Consider the following 18,424-nt stretch of genomic DNA (forward strand, 5'->3'; position numbering starts at 1 on the left):
CCCAAAATTTGTTGTACAATTTTTTCCTGAGTATGCAGATATCCAATATGTGGAGGAAAAGAACTGGTTAGACGCACAACAGGGCTTGGAGGGGGAAGGACCACTGTTTGACTTTTTGATGAGATGAAACTGGTCAGGCAGGGTACTGTGATGGAGCAAAGAGTGCGCAGAAGTGTAAGGTGAATTTTTAGGGGCCGATTCATCAATATAACAAAAATGGTAAAAGCTTTTCACACCACTTTGGATCTGCTGTACCAAAAAGGATGGAATCTAGGCATGACTGAGGTGTGGCCGCTTCCAGCTTCAAACTCATCAAATGTGCTGCCATTTTCTATGCCACAAATGCTTCTACAGTCTCTGTATGGAGTAGCATTTCTGATGCAGCCTCTGTACACTTAGACGTTGAATTCATTAAGTGGCGTGCGCGTAACAATTAATTTGTTGCTTACGTTTGGGCATTACGTTTATATAGCTTCCCATTGCTGGTTGTCCATAGTTTGTTCCCGGCCTTTATTCATATTGAGATAATTTTTGACACATGGTAAGGTTTTAATACTAGAGGTTAGACCCTCCCAACTGGGTACACCTTTGTGCTGGTGGGATCGCTTTTACTCTTTTTTTTAATCAAAAACTGTGTTTACTAAGTACCCTGTATTGTTTATATGCACTATTGCTTTTTAACCCCTTAACAATGGGTGACATATTAGTACGCACATTTGCGTACCCCCGGTTCAGTGAGGGCTGCTGCGCTGAGCCCTCACTGAACCGAGCACATGTCAGCTGATTCTTACAGCTGACATGTGCCCGCAACAGCCGCGGGTGGAATCGTGATCCACCCGCGGCTGTTAACATGTTAAATGCCGCTGTCAATCTCCGACAGCGGCATTTAACGCGCGCTTCCTGGAAGCGCGTCCTAAGCCCCACCCACCGGCGACCCCGTCACGTGATCACGGGTCACCGATGGGTGGGCATGACAACCCAGGGTCTGCAGCAGACGCCTGTGGTTGTCATGATCTGGTCGCTATGAGCGCCACCTAGTGGTCGGCGCTCATAGCACAGGACCAATTCTGCTATATGCAGAGGATCTGCTGATCCCCTGTATGTAGCAGAAACATAGTAACATAGTTTTTAAAGCCGAATAAAGACTTGCGTCCATCAAGTTCGACCTATTAGTTCTGTAATTGCTAAAGTTGATCCAGAGGAGGGCAAAAACCTCAAATGATTTAGCCAATCTTCACCTGAGGAAAAATTCCCTCCCGACTCTGAAACCAGCAGTCAGAATAAATCCCTGTATCAACCGACTATTTTATTTTATTTTTAAGTATACGCTGAAATCTGCCTGGTATCTAGAAATGCATCCAGTCCCCGCTTGAACTGGTGTAGTGAATCCGATATTACCGTCTCCTCACTCAGTGAATTCCATATTCTCACTGCTCTTACCATAAAGAACCCCTTCCTATGCTGGTGCTGAAACCTTTTCTCTTCCAGTCTTAGTGAATGCCCTCTTGTTACCGTAATATCCCTCCTTTTGAACAAATCCCGGGAAAGATCTCTATACTGTCCCCTAACATATTTGTACACATTTATTATGTCCCCCCCTCAACCTTCTCTTTTCCAGGCTGAATAGTCCTAGTTTTGCCAACCTCTCTGGGTATTGCAGTCCCTCCATTCCCTTTATTAATTTTGTTGCCCTCCTTTGTACCTTTTCAAGCTCATTTATATCCTTTCTATATATTGGGGCCCATGACTGAGCACAGTATTCCAAGTGTGGTCTGACCAGTGCTTTGTACAGTGGAAGAACAATGTTCTCCTCCTTTGCAGCTATACCTCTTCTGATACATCCCATTACCCTGTTTGCCCTTACAGCAGCGGCCTGACTTTGGGCACTCCAATTTAGTTTGCTATCAATCAAGATGCCCAAGTCCTTCTCCATCTCTGAATTCCCCAATGATTTCCCATTCAGTGAGTACTGGTGACTTCCATTTTTCCTTCCCATATGTATGACCTTACATTTCTCCTCGTTAAACCTCATTTGCCATTTAATGCTCCACCTACCCAGCTTATCCAAATCCCTCTGTAGGTCTGCACTGTCCTCTTTTGTATTAATTGTTTTACATAACTTTGTGTCATCTGCAAATATTGATATTTTACTATTTATCCCGTTGACTATGTCGTTAATAAAGATATTAAATAACATTGGGCCTAGTACAGACCCCTGTGGTACCCCACTAGTGACGCTTACCCAATCTGAGTATATTCCATTTATAACCACCCTCTGCCTTCTATCCTTTAGCCAGTTAGCTACCCACTTGCAAACATTTTCCCCCAGCCCCATCATTCTCATTTTGTATACCAACCTATTATGTGGCACGCTATCGAACGCTTTTGAGAAGTCGAGATACACGACATCCACTGGTTCCCCCTGATCTACTCGAGAGCTAACCTCCTCGTAGAAGTCAATCAGGTTTGTTTGGCAGGAGCGATTCCTCATGAATCCATGTTGGTTCGGGGTTAAAAGATTATTAGCATCAAGATGCTGCGTAATCGCCTCTTTAATGAAGCTTTCAAAAATTTTGCCCACAACGGACGTCCGACTCACCGGCCGATAGTTTCCGATCGGATAGTTGCTGCTTCTAGTCTCCTATGGAGACTAATGAAGCATGCAAAAACTGAAAAAAAAAAGTTTTTAAAAATAAAAAAATATAAAATTTTAAATCACCCCCCTTTCGCCCCATTCAAAATAAAATAATAATAAAAAAAACCCACATAGACATATTTGGTATCGCTGCGTTCAGAATTGCCCGATCTATCAATATAAAAAAAGAATTAATCCGATCGGTAAACGGCGTAACGAGAGAAAAATTCTAAACGCCAGAATTACGTTTTTTGGTCCCCGCAACATTGCAATAACGGGTGATCAAAACATCCTATCTACCCCAAAATGGTATCAATAAAAACTTCAGCTCGGTGCGCAAAAAATAAGCCCTCACCCAGCCCCAGATCCCAAAAAATGGAGACGCTACGGGTCTTAGAAAATGGCGCTATTTTTTTATTAACCAAATTTTGGAATTTTTTTTTCACCACTTAAATAAAAAAGAACCTATACATGTTTGGTGTCTACGAACTCGTAATGACCAGTATAATAAGAAGGGCAGGTCAGTTTTAGCAATCAGTGAACGTGGTAAAAAAAATAAATAAAAAAACAACTGTGGTATTGCACTTTTTTTGCAATTTCACCGCACTTGGAATTTTTTCCCGTTTTCCCTTACACGATATGGTAAAACTAGTAATGGCGTTGAAAAGTACAACTCGTCCTGCAAAAAATAAGCCCTCACACGCCCATATTGACCAAAAAATAAAAACGCTATGGCTCTGGGAACAAGGGGAGCAAAAAAACGAAAATGCAAAAACGAAAAATGCTCCGGGGCTTAAGGGGTTAATTACAGCAGGGTATATGCTAATTTTGTTTCTATATTAGGTTTTGCTTTTTATGCCGAGTGTGAACCTGCTCCTACATGTTGCATGTATACCAGCTTATACTCCAGTTCTTTTCAGGACCACACAGGAGGAGGGGGAATCTGCAGCACTGAGGAGAAGCAAGTACTGCTGGAAAATGTAGTTGTCACAGCACTGTTGTAGGATATCCCCGGTGTAGGGGCTCTTTCCTATCCTTAAAGCAAGGGGTGCCCTAGCTGTCCCTCCTCCCCAGATTACTTCTGATGGAGAAGACACCAGGGCCAAGTGCCTTCCTGAGTTCCTAAATCAGCCTTTATCTGTCCTCTCCCCCACCCAGGGAAGTGGAGAGTTGTAGTGTATAGGAGTACACAAACCAGACTAGCAAGGGAAGATATACAGGGATAAATGAAAATACCAATCATACAAATATGCAATCACAAACATACTGGGAACACCGCTAAGTAAAGGAAGGAAAAACCAAATAGCAGAGTATGAGGATATGCACACAGACAAATCGCCATGTAACAGTTTTTAGATCAACACTCCAAACGCCTCCTCAAACAACCAACACCTCCAACTCCAGAACCAGACAGTATGAAACTAACACTGGCAATCCCTGATTGCCAGATGCGAGTATATATAGCAGAGGAGAGTGGTCAACACTGGACGGCTGAGACCATCAAAGCAGGAAAGCTCCAGAAATGCTCAGCTGAGCAGATTAACCCCTGCACTGCTAGCAGAAACCTGCACTGTTTAATATGGTGGTGAAGTGCTACCAATCAGTGCAGGAGTACGTGAAATCAGACACTGCAGTCTTCTGGCCCCTCTCTGTTGCGGTAAACCCGTGACAGTAGTTTTAGCGGGTAAGAATAGGACTAGCCATTTAGCTATATGAAACTGGATTCTCCAAGAGGCAGAGAGATGAAAAAATACAAGAATGGTACAAGACATTGTAAGGGCAGCACTGTGCCTCAGTGGTTAGCACTGCAGCCTTACAGTCTGGGGTCTTGGATTAAAATCCTACCAAGGACAACATCTGCAAGAAGTTCGTATTTTCTCCCCTGTCTTATTTTCGGAGAAGCCGTATTTGATTGCTTTCAAGAAACTCTGGTTTTTGTTGTTCATTTCTCATATTTGCCACTTATGTGTTCAAAAAACTGTAGTCCAGTGACAAACTTTTATTTACTTTCTCATTAACTGATGGTAACTTGTCGTTTTCTTATTTACAGAACACGCTGACAGATATTTTTCCCTAGTTTTTTTTCGTTCTGAACTTCTGGTTTTGTGGCTAGCCCCTGCTTTCACTGAGAAATGCCCACCTAGTAGTCTTAGCTGCGAGGTTTACTTGCCCAATACACCTTATGGTTTATGGCATAACCCGCCCTTTAATCTCTTACTGCCGAAACCTGTTTTCATCTTCTTGACAAGGCCAGATTTTTAGATACTGACCAGTATAACTTTGTGTTATTATAACTGGAATGTTTCAACATATCCTAGTGATTGAGATTATTTTTATGAAAAAAAAAAACAAAGTGGGAAAAAAAAGCCAGCTGACCGTATTATGTGCAAACCGGTGTGCAGGGAACAATGTTCTGACCAAACGTGGAAACGTGAAATAGAAAACGATAGGTTCCAGCTTCTGGTAAAAAATTGTATCTAACTTTTATTAATGTTAAAAATCCATGTCACATATGAAGTGGGAGAGAGTGACAGAAAGCACAAAGGTGACGCGTTTCGAACGCGTTCCTGCATTCTTTTTTAAAGCCTGATGGGAAAGCTTTCCCAACAATCCTATATGATTATATCACATGATATAATAATCAAATACGAACAATCAAAAAAGAGGCACTGTTTGTTTTTTTTTTTTTTTTTTTTTTATATATATTTAAAACTTTTTTTTTTTTCCTGTCAGAATCAGCTGACACCCGGCGGCAATCGCGCCCGCACATCCTCTATGCGGGCACGATCAATGAGACGTAATTATAGTTACCTGGTCATTAAGGCACAGGGACGTACAATTACACCTCACGTCAGAAAGGGGTTAAACTGGGGACTACCATATTTTTCGGACTATAAGACGCACTTTTTTCCTCCAAAATTTTGGAGGAAAATAGGGGGTGCGTTTTATAGTCCAAATGTTGGGGGGGGAATATATATGTGGGATGTGGGGGGAGCGGTAGCGGTGGAGGAGCGGGGCCCGCTGCAGCCTACACTGTCCCCGCTGCTAAAGAAAATGAATATTCACTGCTCTCCACGCCCATGGGGCGTGGGGAGCAGTGAATATTCATGCTCCTTAATAGCAGCACACAGTGTAGCCGCGCTGCGGCTCCTGCTGCTGCCGGAATTGCCTGTGCCCACTGTTAAAGGTCATGAATATTCAACCTCTCTCCACGCCCATGGGCGTGGGGAGGGGGTGAATATTCATGCCCTTTAATAAGCGGGCACACGCGATAGCCCGGCAGCAGCCGCAGCGCGGCTACACTGTGTGCCGGCTATGAAGGAGAGTGAAGTCACTGCTCCCCGCGCACACAGTCCCGGCGTGGGGAGCAGTGACTTCCGGCAGCTGATCTCTCCATGTGAGCCGCTCATGGCAATGACATCATGCGCGGCTCACATGGAGAGATCAGTGCGGGCAGATAGGACGCAGCGCTGGAGGAGAGAGAAGAAAGGGGAGTATGAGTGTTTATTTTATTTATTTTTTTATGTTTGCCTGATTGGGATTAGGGGGACCATGCATACTAGGATAAGGATGAGGGGGCCATACATACCAGGGTAAGGATGAGGGGGCCATACATACCAGGGTAAGGATGAGGGGGCCATACATACCAGGGTAAGGATGAGGGGGCCATACATACCAGGGTAAGGATGTGGGGGCCATACATACCAGGGTAAGGATGAGGGGGCCATACATACCAGGGTAAGGATGAGGGGGCCATACATACCAGGGTAAGGATGAGGGGGCCATACATACCAGGGTAAGGATGAGGGGGCCATACATACCAGGGTAAGGATGAGAGGGCCATACATACCAGGGTAAGGATGAGAGGGCCATACATACCAGGGTAAGGATGAGGGGGCCATACATACCAGGGTAAGGATGAGGGGGCCATACATACCAGGGTAAGGATGAGGGGGCCATACATACCAGGGTAAGGATGAGGGGGCCATACATACCAGGGTAAGGATGAGGGGGCCATACATAACTGGGTAAGGATGAGGGGTGCCATACATAACTGGGTAAGGATGAGGGGTGCCATGCATACCAGGACGGGGATGAGGGGTGCCATGCATACCAGGACGGGGATGAGGGGTGCCAGGCATACCAGGATGAGGATGGGGACCACGTATAAAAGGAAGGGGGGGGCATATATACCAGGATAGGGGATATTGTCAGAATTGGGGGGCTATTACCCCTATACCAGTGTCAGCAGAAGACCCCCTCCCCCTTAAAAGTGCACCATGAACACATTTTTTGCTTAAATTGTTTTTTTTTATTTTCCTCCTCTAAAACCTAGGTGCGTCTTATGGTCCGGTGCGTCTTATAGTCCGAAAAATACGGTATATTGTATGGACAAAACAGGTTTGAGTGTTTTCATAGTACTGGTATAACAAATCGAATGTTCTTACCAATAAGTTGTTTGCGATCCTTCGTTTGGACTTTAAACCGTAGTATTGTACAATCAGAATAACCTCTATCTATTAACCGTTTGTGGGCACCATTCATTTCCTGTTTGAAACATTGCCTATCACTAATATTTTGTAATATTCTGCTGTACTCACCAACCGGTATGCATTTTGTAGTGTATTTGGGGTGGCTGCTAGTGGTAAGATTGTATTTCCCACAATGAGTTTTCTGCAGATGGAGGTTGAGATAATTTGATTAGGAACACTCGTGAATTGTAGATTCAATAAAGTGATGGATGATTAACTGCAGTGAATTGTAAATTTTAATCATTAGTATTAGTTCATCATTTGTTCAATACATTATCAGATGCTCGAACGCACCAAATTAATAATAATAAGTCGTCAATAATTCTGAGATAAACACACTGCTCAAAAAAATAAAGGGAACACTCAAATAACACATCCTAGATCTGAATGAATGAAATATTCTCATTAAATACTTTGTTCTGTACAAAGTTGAATGTGCTGACAACAAAATAACACAAAAATCATCAATGGAAATCAAATTTATTAACCAATGGAGGCCTGGATTTGGAGTCACCCCCAGAATTAAAGTGGAAAAACACACTACAGGCTGATCCAACTTTGATGTAATGTCCTTAAAACAAGTCAGAATGAGGCTCAGTATTGTGTGTGGCCTCCACGTGCCTGTATGACCTCCCTACAACGCCTGGGCATGCTCCTGATGAGGTTGTGGATGGTCTCCTGTGGGATCTCCTCCCAGACCTGGACTAAAGCATCCTCCAACTCCTGGACAGTCTGTGGTGCAAGGAGCGAGACATGATGTCCCAGATGTCCTCAATCGGATTCAGGTCTGGGGAACGGGCGGGCCAGTTCATAGCTTCAATGCCTTCATCTTGCAGGAACTGCTGGCATTGTCCTGCATTAGGAGGAACCCAGGGCCACCCGCACCAGCATATGGTCTCACAAGGGGTCTGAGGATCTCATCTCTGTACCTAATGGCAGTCAGGCTACCTCTGCCGAGCACATGGAGGGCTGTGCGGCCCTCCAAAGAAATGCCACGTGGAGAGCGATCTGCTGCCTGCATGATCCTTCAGCATGACCGGTTTGGCAGTGGGTCAGTAATGGTGTGGGGTGGCATTTCTTTGGAGGGCCCCACAGCCCTCCATGTGCTCGCCAGAGGTAGCCTGACTGCCATTTGGTACCGAGATGAGATCCTCAGACCCCTTGTGAGACTATATGATGGTGCGGTTGGCCCTGAATTCCTCCTAATGCAGGACAATGCCAGACCTCATATGGCTGTAGTGTGTCAGCAGTTCCTGCAAGATGAAGGCATTGAAGCTATGGACTGGCCCGCCCGTTCCCCAGACCTGAATCCGATTGAGGACATCTGGGACATCATGTCTCGCTGTCTGTCCAGGAGTTGGTGGATGCTTTAGTCCAGGTGTGGGAGGAGGTCCCACAGGAGACTATCCGCAACCTCATCAGGAGCATGCCCAGGAGTTGTAGGGAGGTCATACAGGCACGTGGAGGCCACACACAATACTGAGCCTCATTTTGACTTGTTTCAAGGACATTACATCATAGTCGGATCAGACTGTAGTGTGTTTTTCCACTTTAATTTTGGGGGTGACGCCAAATCCAGGCCTCCATTGGTTAATAAATTTGATTTCCATTGATGATTTTTGTGTGATTTTGTTGTCAGCACATTCAACTTTTATACAGAACAAAGTATTCAATGAGAATATTTCATTCATTCAGATCTAGGATGTGTTATTTGAGTGTTCCCTTTATTTTTTTGAGCAGTGTATAATAAATTTATTTGTTCACACTATCGAGATGTATTTTTTAACAATCAGATGGGATACAATGCTGAATACCATATGCGTTTCTAACAGCACTTGTTCTTAAACTTGATATAAATCAAAACCTTCACTCAGTTTGTCTTTGCAACTGAGTTGCCAGGTCCTGTCCTGTATCTAGTCTGTTTCCGCCACCCTGGGGGCTGAGTTCCCAGGCTCGTTCCTGTATCTTGTTCCTGGTTCAGATCCTGTCTGAACAGTGTCCTAGTCCATTACCTGTTTGTCTCTATGTCTGTACCTTTCCCTTTTCCTGCAGTATCTGAACCTGCACCTAACTCCAACTCGTTGTCTCTGTACTTCTGTTTGTGAGTTTTGTGTCCACTCGCTACTTCATTGCAAGTACTTTGTGTGTATCTGGTTCTGCTCGTTCTGTTTCCCTGCCTCTGTATCTAACTCCTGTGTTCCAGCTATCTTCTTGTGTTCTCCAGTCTGTTCCATGTGAACAGAGCCCTGTCCTGTCTACCGCACCTGCGGTTTTGCTCTGCTTTGCTTGTCTACCGCATCTGCGGGTTTTGCTCTGCTTTGCTTGTCTACCGCATCTGCGGGTTTTGCTCTGCTTTGCTTGTCTACCGCATCTGCGGGTTTTGCTCTGCTTTGCTTGTCTACCGCATCTGCGGGTTTTGCTCTGCTTTGCTTGTCTACTGCATCTGCGGGTTTTGCTCTGCTTTGCTTGTCTACCGCATCTGCGGGTTTTGCTCTACTTTGCTTGTCTACCGCATCTGCGGGTTTTGCTCTGCTTTGCTTGTCTACCGCATCTGCGGGTTTTGCTTTGCTTGTTCACTGCATCTGTGGGTTTTGCTCTGCTTTGCTTGTTCACCGCATCTGCGGGTTTTACTCTCCTTTGCTTGTTCACCGCATCTGCGGTTTTGCTCTCCTTTGCTTGTCTACTGCATCTGCGGGTTTTACTCTGCTTTGCTTGTTCACCGCATCTGCGGTTTTGCTCTGCTTTGCTTGTTCACCGCATCGGCGGGTTTTACTCTGCTTTGCTTGTTCACCGCATCTGCGGGTTTTGCTCCGCTCTGCTTGTCTACCGCACCTGCGGCTCCTTTCCTGTGTCCCAGTCTGTACTGGACCCTATCCTGCCTGCGTTTCTACCTGCCAGTACCCGCCTCTCTGCATGTCAGCCGTGCCTGCCTGTGCCCCCCTGTCTGCATGCCAGCCGTGCCTGCCAGTGCCCACCTGTCTGCATACCAGCTGTGCCTGTCAATATCCACCTGTCTGCATACCAGCCGTGTTTGCCAGTACCCACCTGTCTACATGCCAGTCTGACCTGCCTGTTCCTGCATTCCCCGGAGTGGGTCAACAGCTGTGACCGGGGTCTGACCTGGAGTAGCACCTGGTCCCTCTGCTCGGTTCCTCCCTGGTTCACGGAGTCGACTGAGCCGCCGTGCGACCTTGGTCGGATCGGGTTGATACTTAGTTACGCCCCTCCAGGCATTCCTCGGTTCATGGTACAGTGGGATCACTAATCACGCTCACGCCAGTCAGTCCGGGCGCGAGCGTAACAATTATGTTGTGCACCGTGGACAAAGGAACATGAAGATCTCTGGAGATCTTGACAAGTCCTCACAGTTTTCTTATCCTATTTCTGTTCTCCATTCTTAGGGTGGCAGACACACAATGCAAAGATTGAGTCATCTTCTCCCCTTTTTATCTGGTTTCAGGTTTGATTTGAACGAGCATCGCATGCTTGAAATAAAGTTGTTAACCCACAATTTTGGAAAGGTGCCAACAATTTTGTTCAGCCCATTTTTGGGGTTTTATGTGAAATGATGTCCCATTTTGCCTTTTTTTTTTTTTCTTGTTCCAAAACACACAAAGGAAATAAACATGTGCATAATAAAACATTTGAAATTGCAATAATTCTGTGGGCAAAATACTTCATTTTCTGGAACAATTTCAAGAGTGCCAACACATTCAGCCATTAATGTCTCGGATGGGAGAGAGGCTGTAAAAGAGAATCAATCCAATTGAAACGTGCTCATTGGCAAGTTTTTTATATATGGAGGAATCATTTAGCATCGAAATAATCTGAGATTTGTACATGGTAGAATCCAACACCCTCCTTGTTAGACATTTTTATAACAATATCATGCATTCAACCTACTTCACATAATGCGTTTTTTAATGCAGACGTCAAATTGGATCTAGAATGGAGGGCCACTATGAAAGATTGGTTCTGGAGTACTTGGCACTGTAATGTATATGTTAACACCCAGATGTTCCAGTGGGTGCCTTGCAGCTGTGAAATATATTGAGAAGTGTTTTTGACAAAGGGCATTCACACCATAAACATAGTTATATTTTGAGGAACCAAATACGATCCTAAAACTATATGAAAGTAGTTAGTAAACTGTCTGATATCGATTGAGATATTGCTGTACTTTATATTTAGGCATGTGGCTTGGAGTAGAATGGAACAACCCTTTAAGAGGAAAACATGATGGCTCCCATGAAGGAACAAGATATTTTACTTGCAGGTAATTGCAAAGATAAATTATAACCTTTTGGGGATTTGTATTTTTTTTTTATTTTTACGTCCTACTTTGTGCCTTACAGTTTTTTCTGCTATTTATGTTCTCTTGTTACTTAGTTTGATTACTAGTGTTGTTTAACCCTTATGCAGGAAGTTTGGCTGATGTCATTTTTCACTGGGGAGACTACTGCAATTTTACTATTCATAAGTTTAGAGCTCATTAGTTTGGAAAACAGCTTGTATGTCTCATCTACAGTACAGACCAAAAGTTTGGACACACCTTCTCCTTTAAAGATTTTTCTGTATTTTCATGACTATGAAAATTGTACATTCACACTGAAGGCATCAAAACTATGAATTAACACATGTGGAATTATATACTTAACAAAAAAGTGTGAAACAACTGAAAATATGTCTTATATTCTAGGTTCTTCAAAGTAGCCACCTTTTGCTTTAATGACTGCTTTGCACACTCTTGGCATTCTCTTGATGAGCTTCAAGAGGTAGTCACCGGAAATGGTCTTCCAACAATCTTAAAGGAGTTCCCAGAGATGCTGGGCACTTGTTGGCCCTTTTGCCTTCACTCTGCGGTTCAGGTCTGGTGACTGTGGAGGCCAGGCCATCTGGCGTAGCACCCCATCACTCTCCTTCTTGGTCAAATAGCCCTTACACAGCCTGGAGTTGTGTTTGGGGTCATTGTCCTGTTGAAAAATAAATGATGGTCCAACTAAACGCAAACCGGATGGAATAGCATGCTGCTGCAAGATGCTGTGGTAGCCATGCTGGTTCAGTATGCCTTCAATATTGAATAAATCCCCAACAGTGTCACCAGCAAAGCACCCCCACACCATCACACCTCCTCCTCCATGCTTCACGGTGGGAACCAGGCATGTAGAGTCCATCCGTTCACCTTTTCTGCGTCGCACAAGCACATGGTGGTTGGAACCAAAGATCTCAAATTTGGACTCATCAGACCAAAGCACAGATTTCCACTGGTCTGATGTCCATTCCTTGTGTTCTTTAGCCCAAACAAGTCTCTTCTGCTTGTTGCCTGTCCTTAGCAGTGGTTTCCTAGCAGCTATTTTACCATGAAGGCCGGCTGCACAAAGTCTCCTCTTAACAGTTGTTGAAGAGATGTGTCTGCTGCTAGAACTCTGTGTGGCATTGACCTGGTCTCTAATCTGAGCTGCTGTTAACCTGTGATTTCTGAGGCTGGTGACTCGAATAAACTTATCCTCAGAAGCAGAGGTGACTCTTGGTCTTCCTTTCCTGGGGCGGTCCTCATGTGAGCCAGTTTCTTTGTAGCGCTTGATGGTTTTTGCAACTGCACTTGGGGACACTTTCAAAGTTTTCCCAATTTTTCACACTTACTGACCTTCATTTCTTAAAGTAATGATGGCCACTCGTTTTTCTTTACTTAGCTGCTTTTTTCTTGCCATAATACAAATTCTAACAGTCTATTCAGTAGGACTATCAGCTATGTATCCACCAGACTTCTGCACAACGCAACTGATGGTCCCAACCTCATTTATAAGGCAAGAAATCCCACTTATTAAACCTGACAGGGCACACCTGTGAAGTGAAAACCATTTCCGGTGACTACCTCTTGAAGCTCGTCAAGAGAATGCCAAGAGTGTGCAAAGCAGTCATCAAATCTTTAAATGAGAAGGTGTGTCCAAACTTTTGGTCTGTACTGTATATAAATATGCATTTTTAAATACAAGATCAACTTTATACTGCTACCTTCCTTAAAATAAAATATTAATTGTATCACAAATTATGATAGCAGGAGCTGAGGTTTTTCTATTAGCAGTGTCTATTGAATGTAAAGAGGGCCTATTACATGTCCAAAAAAAATTATTATGCCTGCTGTTTTGAAGTTGGTCATCTTGTCACTCCGCTACAGAGATATGCCCGCCTTTTTTTTTTTGCACCTAGTATGCCTGTTGTCCAGCGGAGCATTTCTCAAGCGTTTTCTCCTGGGTTTTGTAGTCATCCCCTTTTATGAAGCTGACCAGTTACTAGGCAGCATCTAAACTTGGTTGCTGTCGAGCATTGACTACGCAGCATCTTAGAGGGGAGGATCACGCTGTTCAACTAGGTTTACATGCTGCCAAGTGGTGTTTGGGCATCGTCATAGAGAGGGGCGTATCGGTGGCATAGGGTGTGACCAGGCCCATGAAGGTGAGGCCTTCGCCAGCACTGATTTCACCTAGATGTAGAGAGGTCGGCAGAGTTCTCCAAGTGGAGTGGAACTTTGTAAGCCAACTTAATTGAAATCTGAGTATTTCCCAGAGCGAGTCTGACAATTGAGCAGTATTTTCTCTCATTGTTAGGTGATATTGCACAAGTGAGCCAAACTGCACTCTGAACTTTGCACAGGATATTTCAGGTTGGCAAAAAGAAACCTTCCAGCTGGGTGTATCACCCAAGTGAACCGGTCTGTATGCTGTCCACTCTCCTGAGCTAGTCAGAAAAGCAGACTGAGACCTCTCAGCAGGGTGTATCATTGAAGCAAACCAGGCAGTGCTCTTTCCACTTCCCTCAGCTAGTCGGTACAACAAAATGAGATTCCTCGAAGGTTGTATAATTTTTTTTTATCAGATTAGTCAGTCCTCTCATGTGTTCCCTGAGAGAGCCAAACCATCGGGCTGATACTTCTCACTTGAGGTATCACGTAACTAATCCTGATGAAACTCTGACCACCTTCCAGGACAATTGCTTCTTCATTGGTGAGTCAGTAAAGCTAATTGAGACCCTCAGTATTGCATATCGCAAACCAGATGGTACTCTGATCATTTTCTCATTGAGTCAGCATAACAAGTGGGGCCTCTCTTAGGGCTGATCAAGCACACAGTACAGTTGGTACTCTGACCATGGACAGGGCGAGTCAGACCATCTTGGAGATAATGCTTTGTAGATTATTTTGCTTACACGGACCACAGGGTTCTCGCCTTGTCTAGGTAAGTTAGTCCAGCTTAGCTAATTTGAGTGGTCTCTGACCACTTCCTTGTTTCAGTTGGACCAACCAACACAGACCTCTCGGTTTGCCAAAGCTGCAAGACTTCTGTGCACTTCTCTAACTTCCAAACAAAATATTTTACTGTGGAAGAGACCTCTCAGTCAGAGTATCCCTCAAGGTAGCCGTGCTCCAGCTTTTCATGCTGGAGGAGGATAGCTCACTTTTTTTTGTTTGTGATTCCGATCCTTTAGTAGGAACCTTTTCCTCTGATTTCAGAAGCAGGTTCAACTGCCTTACTCCAATAGTCTTTTTTTTTTTTACCTTGCAGGGAGGGATGCTGGTAAGTCATACCCTTTTATGCTTCTGCAGCCAGTAAGAGTCTTTTGTATCTTTTAGAACAGATATCAGATACACCAGGATTGATGCTCCCAGGAGCCCTAGAGTTGGGTCACCATGTATCCTCTTCACCATCTGATATTCTAGCTAGTGGGATTCATTTTTCGTGGAGCACCCAGATTCTCTGCCCTTGTCGATGCATAGTTCCTAGGTTGGACTCCACTTTAGACGCTTTGAGTATCGGATGAATTATCCCATTGATAAGGCTAGCTCAGTGCTTTGGTTCAGCCATCATGCTGTCTCAGTCTTATCCTATACTTTTTTTTTTCTACTACAGTATTTTTTATCTGTGTTAGAAAATACTACCAGTGTTCTGATCTTCCCATCGCCTATGGGATGTGCTAGCCATGTCTGTTTCATTTGAGGCTTAAGGCAGGTCATGCAGACTATTGACTTATGTTGCCTGCCCCACCAAAGTATTTGGGGATTTTATGTCTCTGACGGTCTCCCAGGATGCCTACTTCCTCCACTAGAGTTTCAATCAGTAGGGGATGAGTTCAGGGCAGTAGTCAAGGGCCTTCTACATTCCAAAGGAATCATTTTTTTTCCCTACCAGGGCAAAGATCTTCCTTGCTCTATTTAGTACTGTATACCTTTTAAATGACTGCTAATCTCAAAATTCTTCAGTTTGGTTGCTGAACTCTCATTCTTCATTGCAGATACGCCAATGGTACCATCCATAGCATCCAGATAGACCTTTCACATGGTTTCCTCTTCCACTCAAATTTTCTGTCATTACATTTTGACTTTGCTTTTCCAATGGTATCTGTTTTTCAAGTCTCAGGTCAGAACTTTCCACCAAGTCAAGGCACACTTAGGGCTACCCTAAATCCTTGGAATTTCAATCTGGTCCTAGATGACAATCAGTCCCCCTCCTTTTTAGCCAATCAGAGATATCTCTCCACTCCAGTTTTCCAGTAAGGTGGGTTTTTTTTTCCTCTTGGCGATCTCTTCCATCAGACGAGGCTGCACATGGCACTCTCCCCTCTTTCAAAAGGACAGAGTGGTCTAGCATCAGATGCCCTCCTTTCTCCCTAGCATGTTCTCTGCATTCCCCGTTAATAAGGAGATTGCTCACTTTCCTTTTAGGTACTTAACCTCCCACCTCCCTGAGAGGTTCCTACACAATCTGATGTGGTCATAGCTGTGCAGCCCTCTATCTCTCATAGCTCCGTCCAGAGGTTTGTATGACGTGTTTTTATCCCTCTATTTCCTAACAGAGGTCTGACCGTCTCTAGGGCTGTCATTGCTCACTGGTTTCGATCTGCCATAGCAGAAGATCAGTCTAAGCCACGGCGCCGCGCCGCCAGATGGACACAACTCACTTCACCTGAGTGGTAGAAGCCTCTTGGGTGGTACACTTCCTAGCGTCTGTTCTTATACTCTGTCGAGCCACTACTTCGTCTAGAGTCCACATCCTTGCAGAGCTCTTACCTTAGTGTCAGCTGGTGCAAGTCATGGCAGAAGAATACTGCAAATGTCAGTCACTAGGTGGTAATCTGCAGGATTGCGATTCCTTCTTCTGCATTATTGCTAGTTTTCCCAACCCATACACTGTTTTTGGACATCCCATGGTTTCCTTTGTCCCTGAATGTCTGAGAAAATAGGATTTTATTCGGTCTCCCATGACAGCACCACGTGAGAGAGAGGATCCGCCCATCAAGGACAGGAAACCTACAGGTTAAAAAGGGCGGCCCTCTCCTCCCGCCTCAGTTTAGGTTTCCTGTCCATGATGGGAGACCTCGCAGGTTTACCTGCAGAAGTTGGACTCCTGTCGCAGAGAGGGCCACATCAGGTGGTTGGAGCCGGTCCGTCCCGGTCCTCTGGAGACTCCACGGTAGGGCTCAGTGGGGCGCCTCCGTCAGCGTTGCGGCGGGCGCGACATCGCCTCACGGGGAGGTAGATGTCCGCCAGGTGTGGGGCCGCTAGCGGGCTTCCTCCCCCCGCTACAAATCGCAGGAGATCCAGGTCGCGCCGGCGGGGCACGTGACAGGCGCGACCTAGTGACGTTACTTCCGGTGCGCTGGGCAGGAAGTCCCCGTGACGTCACCGGAAGGGGCTGGAGCCCTGGGATTTGAATTTTGCGCGCGAGCAGCTGAACGCCGGGTGATTAAAGGACCTGGCGGCAAGGAGCCCATCTGGGACGATGAACCCACCTGGCCACCTGGGGAGGAAGACCAAGGAGCAGGTAACGCCCTCCTGGGGAAAAAAAAAAAAAAAAGACACACACCCACACATGGTACCGGTATGGCCAGTATATAAAGGGTCTGGTAACATACAGAGGTGCTTCCCAGCCCATTCTTACACTGTAAGTTATGGAAGATTCACAAGAGCTGTCACCTAGGCAACAACATCTGCTGCAGGAGCAGCCCTCTGGGGAGCCCTCACAACTAGTGGCGCAGCGTCATTCCCGGCTAGGGTCTGGTCGTTCAGCTAGAAGAGCTGCCACTAAGAGCAGGAAGGACGGTCCGGTGCGGCGTGATTCCTTGCCATGCATGTTGGATTCTTCTGCTTCTACGGTACCGAAGGCTCTGTGTGGTGAGGGGAATCTTCGTGAAAGTTCTACTAATGTTTCCTCCTTCTTTCTATCTATAACTTTCTTTTAGAGCAAGAAATGTTCCTCAAAATCCAAACACAGAGAATGTGCCTTATGTAGCTGTCCACTCCCTGATTCATATACCAAGAAGTTATGCCAGCTTTGTATTAGCAAGATGATGTCAGAGGAAACCCCAGATTTTTCCCTAGGCCTAAGAACTTTAATAAGGGAAGAAATAGGCAAAGCCTTGCAGGGTTCAGAGTCTGGGCATATTCCTCAAGAAACCCAGCCGGGTTCAGACTCTGAACTGTCGGTCGCCTCCTCCTCCGCCTTCTCTTCCTCTGACAGTGAGCCAGATAGACAGTGCTTTCCCCTGAAGGAGGTCGATGCCCTAGTAAAAGCTGTCCGATCTACAATGGGGACAGTGGACACGAGGGCAGAGAAGTCAGCTGAGGATGTTATGTTTGGTGGTCTGGGACTAAAGAAAAGAAGGTGCTTTCCGGTAAATTCAAAGGTGAAAGACCTCATTGATAAGGAGTGGAGAAAGCCTGACAAGAAGGGTAGTGTTCCTCCATCCTTTAAAATGAGATATCCATTTGAGGATGTTATGTGTTCCTCCTGGTTAAAAGCACCCAAACTGGATGTTGCTGTTGCCAAAGCAGCGAGAAGAACTTCCCTCCCGTTCGATGATATGGGTGCATTGAGAGACCCCCTAGACAGACGGGCTGATACTTTCTTGAAAGGGGCATGGGAGACAGCTGCGGGCGCACTGAGGCCAACAGTAGCAGCCACCTGTACGTCCAGAGCCCTGATGGTTTGGCTTGAACAGCTAGACAGTCAGTTGAAGAATGGGACTTCTAGGAAAGACATTATTTATTCGGTCGTCCATGACAGCACCACGTGCCTCAGTTTAGGTTTCCTGTCCATGATGGGGGACCTTGCAGGCTTACCTGCAGAAGATGGACTCCTGTCCCAGAGAGGGCCACAGCAGGTGGTTGGAGCCGGTCCGTCCCGGTCCTCTGGAGACGCCACGGCAGGGCTCATGGGGGCGCCTCCGTGAGCGTTGCGGCAGGCGCGACATCGCCTCACGG

The 18,424-nt window shown here is 45.5% G+C and overlaps 1 protein-coding gene across 2 annotated transcripts in view; it reads left to right on the forward strand.

Annotated features, from left to right (window-relative positions):
- Positions 1-18,424, forward strand: part of TBCE (tubulin folding cofactor E) — a 174,539-nt gene that overhangs the window by 4,409 nt on the left and 151,706 nt on the right. For both annotated transcript variants that reach the window (XM_073671478.1, XM_073671479.1), the window contains exon 3: positions 11,359-11,443. In XM_073671478.1, the coding sequence (XP_073527579.1) occupies positions 11,359-11,443 (85 nt within the window). The remainder of the gene's footprint in view (positions 1-11,358; positions 11,444-18,424) is intronic.

The sequence above is a fragment of the Phyllobates terribilis genome, unplaced genomic scaffold, assembly GCF_046119375.1.
Source record: "Phyllobates terribilis strain yellow unplaced genomic scaffold, ASM4611937v1 Scaffold_3__8_contigs__length_932513732, whole genome shotgun sequence".
NCBI lineage: Eukaryota > Metazoa > Chordata > Amphibia > Anura > Dendrobatidae > Phyllobates > Phyllobates terribilis.